This window comes from Ornithodoros turicata, chromosome 6 (genome assembly GCF_037126465.1).
Source record: "Ornithodoros turicata isolate Travis chromosome 6, ASM3712646v1, whole genome shotgun sequence".
Classification (NCBI taxonomy): Eukaryota; Metazoa; Arthropoda; class Arachnida; order Ixodida; family Argasidae; genus Ornithodoros; species Ornithodoros turicata.
In genome coordinates, this window is record NC_088206.1 from 55623626 (window position 1) to 55636404 (window position 12779).

Genomic DNA, 12779 nt, shown 5'->3' on the forward strand with positions numbered 1-12779 from the left:
GTAGTATGTCTATTATCATACCTGTTATGGGGTGTTAGTTATTGTTGTTAAAATAAATATTTGAATTTATTGCTGATTGTCACTTTATTCATTTGTTATAGTGTGTTTCCAATTTCTGTTTTGTGTAGCAATTTATCTTGTATAAGTTGCTTCTACTTGAGCGGAACCTCCTGCCTTGGAGCATAAGTTCCAGCAGAAGGTACAGGCTGAAGTGGAAGCACTCCTACATCGGGACCCGATAATCCGGCTGGAGACACGCTGCATATCCAGCCTTGTTCCAGCCTGCGTCCACTGTGGAACCAGTTCTAGACCAGTCTTTCTCCGGCTGGATGCAGCCTGTTTCTAGCCTGGTACAAGCCCGTTTACAGGCTAGATCCAGTCAAATTCCAGGACGGAACCAGCCTGTTTCCAGGCTAGATCCAGTCATATTCCAGGCTGGAACCAGTCCAATAATCCAGCTGGAATTGTCACTGCATTTCCAGCTGGAATTTTTACTAGGGATGGCTTCGTCATAGGATTGTGGGTCGGTTTGCTCATCCGTCAGCATTTCACAGTAAGTGACCTTTCTTGGGTCAACTTGTAGACGATTAGGTGGTCTACTTAACCGGGCAGATCGTCGTAACGGGGGGCTTGGAGAAGCCTCGTCGGTGTCAGTAGTCTGATCTCCCTCTGAAGTATGGTCATCATGTCTATCAACGCTGTCTTCGATGTCCGCGGGATCTTGGCTTGTGTCTACGTGCTCTGCACTGGCAGTCTCTCCGATGATTGGGACGGCAACAGTTCCTTGCTCCTCTGTCATTGCGCTGAGGCGCTGGGAGTCATAACGAAGGTCGTCTAACCGTTCAGGTATGTACGAGCCTGCATCCAGGAGGGTTGACCCGCGTTGCTCTTCGATGAACTTGAAGTCTCTGCTTGCGAAAAATTCACCTTTTGTTGGGTCGTAGAGACGGTAGGCCTTTTTATCGTGGCAGTAACCCACGGAAATGGCTGGTCTGCTTTTCCTGTCCAGTTTGGTTCGTTGCTTTTCAGGTATCCATGCGTATGCGAGGCATCCGAAAACCTTGGAATACCGTACAGATTGATATCTGCCTGTATAAACCTCTTCTGGGACATTTCCGTTAAGGATGCGTTTGCTGCAACGATTTCTGACATACGACTAGGAAGCATTGAGGAGGCTATAAGGACGCACCGACTCTCATCGCTGGTAAGGAAATGGAGGATCTTGATCGCATAAGGAAATTTCGAAGTCAGGCCAGGTCGTGGATAACCCGAACGGTGAATGATCTGAAGACGCTTTTGACTACGACCCCTCTTCCCAGAGAGCAACTGAAGCAAACCTTGACGGTTCTGGAAACGAAGTGGGCTACCTTGAAAGAAAAGGACCGGGAGGTTCAGGGTCTCATACCGGAGGAATTGATAGAGAGCGAGTGTAATTCCTGCGATCAATACCTCGAGTCAGTCACTGCGATCAAGTTTCAAGTGTGTTCCGCACTAGACTCCACGACCGCATCCCGATCTTTGGCTCCCGCAAGTGACGGCGTTAATGCTACGGGACCTCAACGATCCTCCTCAGGAGATCGGAGTCACTCTAGCGGAGTCACTCTACCGAAGCTGTGGATCGACACCTTTAGCGGCGACCTATCTAATGGCAGGGGTTCTGGGACCAGTTCCGTGCGAGTATTCATGAAAACGAACGTCTCACTGATGTCAACAAGCTGAAGTACCTGGTTTCTCTCGTTTCTGGGCCAGCAGCCCGTGCCATTGAAGGTCTCTCAATTAGCGATGAGAACTACACGACTGCCGTGGTGGACATACTTCAGAAGCGATTTGGGAAGGACGACCTTCTTGTGACCAAAAATATGGGGCGCCTTTCCGAGCTCAGGACTGTTCGGTCCAGCACCGACGTAAAGGGGTTGCGTGAGCTCGACGAGACTGTTACAGTGCGCATCAGAACCCTGGAGAGCCTAAATGTTACGACAGCACAATACGCAATTCCGCTTCGGCAGGTCATCTTGAAGAAGATTCCCAGAGACCTCGAAATGGACCGAACCAAGGACAAAGGCAAGGACACCAACGGCGACTCTTTATCATCCCTACTAGATTTCCTGGAGAGTGAGATTGAATGTCGGGAACGAGCCCGAAGGGAGGCAGATGACGTTCCCAAGCGCAGGGAGCTCACGAGCTCCCGTGTTCCTGCAATCCTGTCGTCTTCCTTAACACTCCCCGGCGCGGAAGTACAAGTCAATCAGCTTCCAATTTGTAGAGAAGTTGTACTGGCCGGCTTACGGTTTTCCCTCCTGGCAAGTTGATTCTACAGGATCTGACCCTTCCATCTGGGCTCTGTGTTACGTGACTTACACGTCCTAGAGGCCACGATGTTCGCGGCCTTGACTCTGCAGCAATGAGTACTAGGTCCCCGACGGCGACGCTGTGTGATGGTACGGGCTTGCAGACGTTGGCCGATCTCAGGAGGAGGATGTACGTTTTAACCCACTTCTTCCAGCATTGATGAGTCAGTTCTACCCGATACATCCACCGTTGTCTCAACTTTTGCGCTGTAGATGTTGTTCCTGCTTCGGGTTCGCGACACGGAAGCGCGGTGAGCCTTTGCCCAATCAGAAAGTGTGACGGCGTGACGGCAGAAAGATCGTCTGGATCTTCGGACAGATACGTCAGAGGCCGAGAATTCATCACCGCCTCCACCTCTGTGAGAACGGCAGAGAGTTCTTCGTAGCGGAGGGCGCTTCGACCCAGGACTGTACGCAGGCAGGTTTTGGTACTGCGAATCAGGCGTTCCCAAAACCCACCCCACCGTGCTCCTCGCTCCACTATGAATTTCCAGGTGATCCAAGTTACCTTGCGTGCGTGCTCAGCACCTTTTTGCTTCTTCTGCCAGGCGAACGACGAAGATAGGTGGTTGTCTCTAGAGTCACTAAATAAGCTACGCGTCAGAGTATCGACACTGAGCCGCCATGTTGTTTCGGATGACCTCCAGCCCCACCTCTATTTTGGCAGTAGAAATAGAAGAAGGTGAAGTTCAGCAGTGGAAGAAGACAACACTTCGAAGAGCGCTAAATGGATGGCGCTGGAGGTCATCCGAAACAACATGGCGGCTCAGTGTCGATACTCTGAAGCGTAGCTTATTTAGTGACTCTAGTTGTCTCTTGTCTTGATCTCCTCGGGGTTTAACTAAACCGTCGCGCATCACCCGCTGTGCCGTCAAGACCCCTCCAGAGGTCAACAAAGGTTATGGGCCCAGAAGGCCTCTAGTTGCCCAGAAGGTTTCAAGCCGCAAACTGCATCGAACACTACTAAGGCAAGTCACGAGGAGAAGCAGTCAAGATGGCGCAAGGAACACCCGGAACGTTGAATCACCTGGAGAAGCTCGAGGGTAACAACTACCCGACCTGGCGATTCAAAGTCATGGTTCTTCTCAAGACAAAGGGCTTTTGGTCTACACTTGAAAGCGACCCTCCCGTTGACGCAACCGAACGACAGCAATGGGACAAGAACGACATGGAGGCAACCAACATAATTGTCCAGACATTGTCCAGCACCCAAACGAGCTACGTGATCAACCAGACGTCTGCAAAGGACATCTGGAAGAAATTGGAACAAGTCAACAGGGGGCGCATATTGGAAAAGAGGATCGTGTTGAAACGAGAGCTGAATGGTATCCACTGGTCGAAAGAAGAGAGCGCAGCGCAGTACATGCACCGAGTCGCATCCATATGCGAACAGCTTCGAGCCTTAGGCGAACACTTGGACGATGCAGAAGTGTCCACTATTGCAATCCAAGGTCTACCCCCGTCGTATTATACGGAGTGGCTAGAGGGTTTGATATTTGCGCCTTGGCAGATGTCACTCTCGAAAAGGTTAAATACGCCATTATCCAAGAAGAACGGCGTCAGGAGAAGCAAAAAGGTGCTGAGCACGCACGGAAGGTAACTACACCTTCCCTTGCCACGCGCTGCCAGGATCATTTTATTTTGTCCACTCGAAACCGAAAGTGAAACTAACAAGATTTGCGCTCGACGCACAAAGGTTCAATCCAACAGTGCACAGGGGAGAGTCTTTCTTGTATTCATTCCAGCTAGCCGAGAAACTGTCTCATATTTTTTCCCCATGGCGAAAGAGGTGACGACGTGCTTAGTGTGCCTTCCGAGCCATTTGCGTCTTCAAAAAAAGAGTTGTGTTGTTGGCTGGAGCAATGGCGTAGATGTCGGCATAGCTTTCGCGTCCCGTGTTCGATCCGCGGACCAATACCTTCTGATATTAAAAAAAAAAAAAAACATGTCAAGTGAGTTTTTAGAGTAATAGCAAGGCGAGAACTTCACAATGTTCTCCCTGGATGGCTTATTAATGCCGTACTGGCACTATGGCATACATTGCTGCGATGTTTTGCTTGAATTGTGGTACTGCTGTATATTGGTTCCGACCTACTTCACCGATACAGGAAGTCCCCGATTTGTACAGTGCCAAGGTGGTAGCATTAAGGAACAACAAATGAGAAAGCATCTTTAACCAATTCCTTTAACCAAGATCTTTAACCACTATCTTTACAAATTTGTAAAGTAGTGGGAGATGCAGGATTAATGCTGAATGCTGAATTAATGCAGGTGAGTAAGGCTGTTGAAAATGCTGTTTCACGCGTAATCCTTGTGTACCAGATTGCGAATAAAAAATGTGCGGCAACGGGTTTAAGCCAAGTGTTGTTGGTCTAGACCGGAACCCGGTCCGCGCCCAAATGCAAACGAACTGTGGGATCAGAATCCGGCCTGCAGGCTCCGGTTTTCGGGTTCCCTGACTTGAAAAACATGACTGCCTAACCCGGGTTGGGTTGGGTTTGAGTTTTCGGGCCAGTGTTGTCAGTTGCCGTGTCCTGCTGGCCCTACTAGGAATGCTAGCTTCTGCTTCACGTGCCAACAACCACTTTGCCTCGGCAAATTCCCGCTACGACCCGCTACTACCGCTACCGCGCTATGGCGGTACCGCTACCATGTAAATGGTGCGCATGCGTCGTCATCTTTTTCTGAAATGGACCATTGATTGACAAAAGACAAAGAAAAAGATGACGACGAAGACGGTATACTGCGCTATAAACGGCATCGTAATCGCACCGTATCTCGTACGAAATTTATTTATAGATGTCACCGGGAACTTAAATAATTAACTTCTTTAACCAACAATATGCGCCATATTATCCTAAAAGGTCTAGGTTCAGCCTTATTGGCTGGGGTGTCCCATGTTACCCATTCACAGGTGCGATCCCACAACTGCTGGACGCGGGAACTTTTACCTGCTGCGTTTCCGCCCTGGGCCGGTTCGCCCCTCCTTAGACGCCCTGGTGGTCCTGGACTCCTCCAGGAACGCCATGGTGACGTCCATCTTAGTGCGGACACCCGATCAACATGGGGTGGCACGAGACATCGATCCCAACCTCAGGTTGTCCTCTAGACCCGGCCTCCAAGTAGCTGGATTACAGGAGCGTGCCACAACTCCCAGCCGCTAATCCACCAGCTATTTCGGATATTTGAGGGATACATTTCATATTTAAGGTTTACGTAGATCAATGTTATGTAATTCACACGTAAACGCTGCATTAAAGGCGCATCTCTTTCGCATAATTCTTCTTGATTGTTTAGGATTTTGAAGTTTTTTCTTTTTTTCTTTTTTTTCGCCCGCCTTGGGAGTTGTGGCAATTCTTGCTGACTACTCTGGAGTTTCTTGGATCTCAGCTTAGATTTCTTTTTGATTACGACATAGGTAATCCAGAACCCGTGACTCATGTGGCCGGACCGCGGTACTGCCGCGGTATGTGTGCAGTACTTGAAGTGTCATTGTTCTGCGAAGAACAATGTGTGCTCTCTGCCTGATATGTGCAGCGGTTTTACCAGCGGAGCAAAACGATTGCAAGGTATTAAGGTGTATTCGTGGAATGGTGAATATATTTGTGTTGTCCAATCTCGAAAAGAGTCTTACGATCCGTTAGAGGTACATATTCTGTGATGGCCGGTAAATTACACACGATAACTGCCACTACCGCACCTCGAATCATCTTCGTGCGTGGCCCAATCCACACAAGGACAATGGTTGTCCTGGGATGGCGTCGTTTTTAATGCGTTAGCATTAGGAGTGTCAAAATGGAAAAAGCTTTATGTATGTGTGGTGTGTTTGTGCATGAGATGGTGAAGCCTCGCCGAGACATAGGTATAAGTGGTCATGTAAAGGGATATAAGAGGGTAAATGTAAATGGAGGTAAATGATTTGAAGTTGAAATAGTTGAAGGTAATTAAGTAAGAGGTAAGAGTAATTGAAGATAGTTGGAGGTAATTAAAGGCAATTAAAGCAAGAAAGTGGAGTTTAAAAGTAATGAATGTAAGATATATGTAATTAAGAGCACGTAAGCACGTCAAAGCCAAGGTCAAGACCTTGTAGCGCCCTCTGTGGACGCCATCATGATGACGACGACGCAATAAACGCGCCGGCCAGTTGTTACCTGGCAGGTGCACAGCACGGACCTATGTTCCTTATTATCTGCTAGGTATCCACAAACTTGGTGACCCGACTCATGGACACCGCCGGGACACAGAGCGGCCTAAGCGGTCAGGGTGAAGCTTCCGACGTATCGTCAGGCCCAGCTGTCCTACAAACCATCCAGCAAGCCCGCCTCCCGCCTTTTTGGACCAAAAACCCAAAAACTTGGTTTCGTCAAGTTGAGGCACTCTTCCACGCCCGCCAGATCCAGAGTCAAATGACTAAATACTGTGAGGTACTCCCCTTGATTCCTCCTGACCTGGTTGACGACATCGATCGATTTACGAGGTGGCCCGAAGCAGTCCCGCTGACCGATATCACCGCTCAATCAGTCGCTGAAGCTTTTGTCGCATCATGGATCGCGCGGTTCGGATGCCCCTCCATCGTGACCACCGACCGCGGACGGCAGTTTCAGTGCTCACTGTTCACTGCCCTTCATAGGTGGGCATTTTGGTGGAACCTCACTCGCCCTCACCCTCACGGCCCTCACGGGCGCATGCCCTCACTCGCCCTCACCCTCACGGCCCTCACAAGCGCAAGCCCCCACTCACCCTCACCCTCAGGGCCCTCACGGGCACATGACCTCACTCGCCTTCACTCTCACGGCCCTCACGGGCGCGTGCCCTCACTCGCCCTCACCCTCACGGCCCTCACAAACGCAATCCCTCACTCGCCCTCACCCTCACGGCCCTCAAAAGCGCAATCCCTCACTCGCCCACACCCTCACGGCCCTCAGGGCAACATGCCCTCACTCACCCTCACGGACACACGCCCTCTCTCGCCCTCACCTCACGGCCCTCAAATGTGTGCCTTTACTGGCCCGCGGCTTATTCGCGGCTAACACTGCCAATGTGTCCCACAAAGAAAATTTTTCCCCACAAGGAAAAGTGTCCCACATGGTTACAGATATGGTTCTGGCACCGCGATAGGAGCCTTTCCGGTTGTTTTAAAGGGCTGTTGTGTCGCGTCCTTCGGGTATTCGGGGCTAACGCTATCAAAGTCCCTGTGGGAAAGTGTCCCATACGGTTACAGATATCGCTCTTGCACCGCGATAGGAGCCTTTTCGGTCGTTTTAAAGGGCTGGTGTGCCACGTTCTTCGGGTGTTCGCGGTCAACACTACCGAAGTCCCTGTGGGAAAGTGTCCCATATGGTTACAGATATCGCTCTTGCACCGCGATAGGAGCCTTTTCGGTCGTTTTAAAGGGCTGGTGTGCCACGTTCTTCGGGTGTTCGCGGTCAACACTACCGAAGTCCTCGTGGGAAAGTGTCCCATATGGTTACAGATATCGCTCTTGCACCGCGATAGGAGCCTTTCCGGTCGCTTGAAAGGGCTGGTGTGCCACGTTCTTCGGGTGTTCGCGGTCAACACTACCGGAGTCCCTGTGGGAAAGTGTCCCATATGGTTACAGATATCGCTCTTGCACTGCGATAGGAGCCTTTTCGGTCGTTTTAAAGGGCTGGTGTGCCACGTTCTTCGGGTGTTCGCGGTCAACACTACCGAAGTCCCTGTGGGAAAGTGTCCCATATGGTTACAGATATCGCTCTTGCACCGCGGTAGGAGCCTTTCCGGTCGTTTTAAAGGGCTGGTGTGCCACGTTCTTCGGGTGTTCGCGGTCAACACTACCGAAGTCCCTGTAGGAAAGTGTCCCATATGGTTACAGATATCGCTCTTGCACCGCGATAGGAGCCTTTCCGGTCGTTTTAATGGGCTGGTGTGCCACGTTCTTCGGGTGTTTGCGGTCAACACTACCGAAGTGCCTGTGGGAAAGTGTCCCATATGGTTACAGATATCGCTCTTGCACCGCGGTAGGAGCCTTTCCGGTCGTTTTAAAGGGCTGGTGTGCAACGTTCTTCGGGTGTTCGCGGTCAACACTACCGAAGTCCCTGTAGGAAAGTGTCCCATATGGTTACAGATATCGCTCTTGCACCGCGATAGGAGCCTTTCCGGTCGTTTTAATGGGCTGGTGTGCCACGTTCTTCGGGTGTTTGCGGTCAACACTACCGAAGTGCCTGTGGGAAAGTGCCCCATATGGTTACAGATATCGCTCTTGCACCGCGATAGGAGCCTTTCCGGTCGTTTTAAAGGGCTGGTGTGCAACGTTCTTCGGGTGTTTGCGGTCAACACTACCGAAGTCCCTGTAGGAAAGTGTCCCATATGGTTACAGATATCGCTCTTGCACCGCGATAGGAGCCTTTCCGGTCGTTTTAATGGGCTGGTGTGCCACGTTCTTCGGGTGTTTGCGGTCAACACTACCGAAGTGCCTGTGGGAAAGTGTCCCATATGGTTACAGATATCGCTCTTGCACCGCGGTAGGAGCCTTTCCGGTCGTTTTAAAGGGCTGGTGTGCAACGTTCTTCGGGTGTTCGCGGTCAACACTACCGAAGTCCCTGTAGGAAAGTGTCCCATATGGTTACAGATATCGCTCTTGCACCGCGATAGGAGCCTTTCCGGTCGTTTTAATGGGCTGGTGTGCCACGTTCTTCGGGTGTTTGCGGTCAACACTACCGAAGTGCCTGTGGGAAAGTGTCCCATATGGTTACAGATATCGCTCTTGCACCGCGATAGGAGCCTTTCCGGTCGTTTTAAAGGGCTGGTGTGCAACGTTCTTCGGGTGTTCGCGGTCAACACTACCGAAGTCCCTGTGGGAAAGTGTCCCATATGGTTACAGATATCGCTCTTGCACCGCGATAGGAGCCTTTCCGGTCGTTTTAAAGGCCCGGTATGCCGCGTTCTTCGGGTGTTCGCGGCCAACACTATCGAAGTCCCTGTGGGAAAGTGTCCCATATGGTTACAGATATCGCTCTTGCACCGCGATAGGAGCCTTTTCAACCTCTTTAAAGGGTTCCTGGGCCACGTTTTTCGGAACTAGGGGCGAGCGCTGCATATGTCCTAGTGTAAGCCTTGAAGGTTGTAGCTATGCTAAGAAGGTTGTAGCGAAACTATGAAAGGTTGTAGTTCGTTGAACTGCGACACAAGGACGACGCCGGTGTGTCTGCGCATAGCGAGGCTGCGAGAAACCTTCTGATGTTATCGCTTGTTTGAGGCACCTCGGGGCTATAAATGACATAAAGTAAAAAGGATTAGTGCGGTGGGTGCAATATAATTTTGCCGCGTATACGGGTGGTAACACGGCGTCCTTGTGATTTCGGGTGTTTCTTGTGGCCAGTAACCTATTGCGCCAGTGTCGTGCACCTTCAGTGCTATTTCAAACGTGGTCGTGAACGATGAGCCGTCCGAAGAAGAGCTGCGCAGAGGGCGAACTTGTTAAGGACCCTACGCTTGCTGTACCTGGGAGTTTAAAGAAACACTTATCCATCAAAACCATATCATCAAACCATAAATCCATATCCATGAAACCATATCCATGAAACCATATAATCAAGTAACCAGTCAGCTCAGGACGCTTAGCCGTATTCCCAGCGAGACATAGACGAAATTTTTAAAAATGTGCACACCAGCCCATGTGCACCCCGATGGTAGTTGGGTCATTGGAACCATATCATCAAGTAATCAGTCAGCTTAGAACGCTTCGCTGTGTTCCCAGCGCGACATAGACGAAATTTCTAAAAATGTGCACACCAGCCCATGTGCACCCCGATGGTAGTTGGGTCACTGGAACCATATCATCAAGTAATCAGTCAGCTAAGGACACTTGGCAGTATTCCCAGCGAGACATAGACGAAATTGCTAAAAATGTGCACATCAGTCCTTTAATGTGCACCCCGCTGGTAGTTGGGTCATTGGAACCATATCATCAAGTAATCAGTCAGCTTAGAACGCTTCGCTGTGTTCCCAGCGCGACACAGACGAAATTGCTAAAAATGTGCACACCAGCCCTTTAATGTGCACCCCGCTGGTAGTTGGGTCATTGGAACCATATCATCAAGTAACCAGTCAGCTCAGGACGCTTAGCTGTATTCCCAGCGAGACACAGACGAAATTGCTAAAAATGTGCACACCAGCCCTTTAATGTGCACCCCGCTAGTAGTTGGGTCATTGGAACCATATCATCAAGTAACCAGTCAGCTCAGGACGCTTAGCTGTATTCCCAGCGAGACACAGACGAAATTGCTAAAAATGTGCACACCAGCCCTTTAATGTGCACCCCGCTGGTAGTTGGGTCATTGGAACCATATCATCAAGTAACCAGTCAGCTCAGGACGCTTAGCTGTATTCCCAGCGAGACACAGACGAAATTGCTAAAAATGTGCACACCAGCCCTTTAATGTGCACCCCGCTGGTAGTTGGGTCATTGGAACCATATCATCAAGTAACCAGTCAGCTCAGGACGCTTAGCTGTATTCCCAGCGATACATAGACGAAATTTCTAAAAATGTGCACACCAGCCCTTTAATGTGCACCCCGCTGGTAGTTGGGTAATTGGAACCATATCATCAAGTAATCAGTCAGCTTAGAACGCTTCGCTGTGTTCCCAGCGAGACACAGACGAAATTGCTAAAAATGTGCACACCAGCCCTTTAATGTGCACCCCGCTGGTAGTTGGGTCATTGGAACCATATCATCAAGTAACCAGTCAGCTCAGGACGCTTAGCTGTATTCCCAGCGAGACACAGACGAAATTGCTAAAAATGTGCACACCAGCCCTTTAATGTGCACCCCGCTGGTAGTTGGGTCATTGGAACCATATCATCAAGTAACCAGTCAGCTCAGGACGCTTAGCTGTATTCCCAGCGAGACACAGACGAAATTGCTAAAAATGTGCACACCAGCCCTTTAATGTGCACCCCGCTGGTAGTTGGGTCATTGGAACCATATCATCAAGTAACCAGTCAGCTCAGGACGCTTAGCTGTATTCCCAGCGAGACACAGACGAAATTGCTAAAAATGTGCACACCAGCCCTTTAATGTGCACCCCGCTGGTAGTTGGGTCATTGGAACCATATCATCAAGTAACCAGTCAGCTCAGGACGCTTAGCTGTATTCCCAGCGAGACACAGACGAAATTGCTAAAAATGTGCACACCAGCCCTTTAATGTGCACCCCGCTGGTAGTTGGGTCATTGGAACCATATCATCAAGTAACCAGTCAGCTCAGGACGCTTAGCTGTATTCCCAGCGAGACACAGACGAAATTGCTAAAAATGTGCACACCAGCCCTTTAATGTGCACCCCGCTGGTAGTTGGGTCATTGGAACCATATCATCAAGTAACCAGTCAGCTCAGGACGCTTAGCTGTATTCCCAGCGATACATAGACGAAATTTCTAAAAATGTGCACACCAGCCCTTTAATGTGCACCCCGCTGGTAGTTGGGTAATTGGAACCATATCATCAAGTAATCAGTCAGCTTAGAACGCTTCGCTGTGTTCCCAGCGAGACACAGACGAAATTGCTAAAAATGTGCACACCAGCCCTTTAATGTGCACCCCGCTGGTAGTTGGGTCATTGGAACCATATCATCAAGTAACCAGTCAGCTCAGGACGCTTAGCTGTATTCCCAGCGAGACACAGACGAAATTGCTAAAAATGTGCACACCAGCCCTTTAATGTGCACCCCGCTGGTAGTTGGGTCATTGGAACCATATCATCAAGTAACCAGTCAGCTCAGGACGCTTAGCTGTATTCCCAGCGAGACACAGACGAAATTGCTAAAAATGTGCACACCAGCCCTTTAATGTGCACCCCGCTGGTAGTTGGGTCATTGGAACCATATCATCAAGTAACCAGTCAGCTCAGGACGCTTAGCTGTATTCCCAGCGAGACACAGACGAAATTGCTAAAAATGTGCACACCAGCCCTTTAATGTGCACCCCGCTGGTAGTTGGGTCATTGGAACCATATCATCAAGTAACCAGTCAGCTCAGGACGCTTAGCTGTATTCCCAGCGAGACACAGACGAAATTGCTAAAAATGTGCACACCAGCCCTTTAATGTGCACCCCGCTGGTAGTTGGGTCATTGGAACCATATCATCAAGTAACCAGTCAGCTCAGGACGCTTAGCTGTATTCCCAGCGAGATACAGACGAAATTGCTAAAAATGTGCACACCAGCCCTTTAATGTGCACCCCGCTGGTAGTTGGGTCATTGGAACCATATCATCAAGTAACCAGTCAGCTCAGGACGCTTAGCTGTATTCCCAGCGAGACACAGACGAAATTGCTAAAAATGTGCACATCAGTCCTTTAATGTGCACCCCGCTGGTAGTTGGGTCATTGGAACCATATCATCAAGTAATCAGTCAGCTTAGAACGCTTCGCTGTGTTCCCAGCGCGACATAGAC

At 49.9% G+C, this 12779-nt stretch overlaps 1 protein-coding gene across 1 annotated transcript; it reads right to left on the reverse strand.

The window, feature by feature from the left end:
• Positions 1-379: 379 nt before the first annotated feature.
• LOC135398647 (uncharacterized) lies at positions 380-1152 on the reverse strand. Its single transcript, XM_064630032.1, has 2 exons — positions 1076-1152; positions 380-1001 (listed from the first exon to the last, which is right to left on the reverse strand). The coding sequence occupies exons 1-2, from the start codon at positions 1150-1152 to the stop codon at positions 380-382; spliced, it is 699 nt and encodes a 232-aa protein (XP_064486102.1).
• Between the last annotated feature and the right edge of the window lie 11627 nt (positions 1153-12779).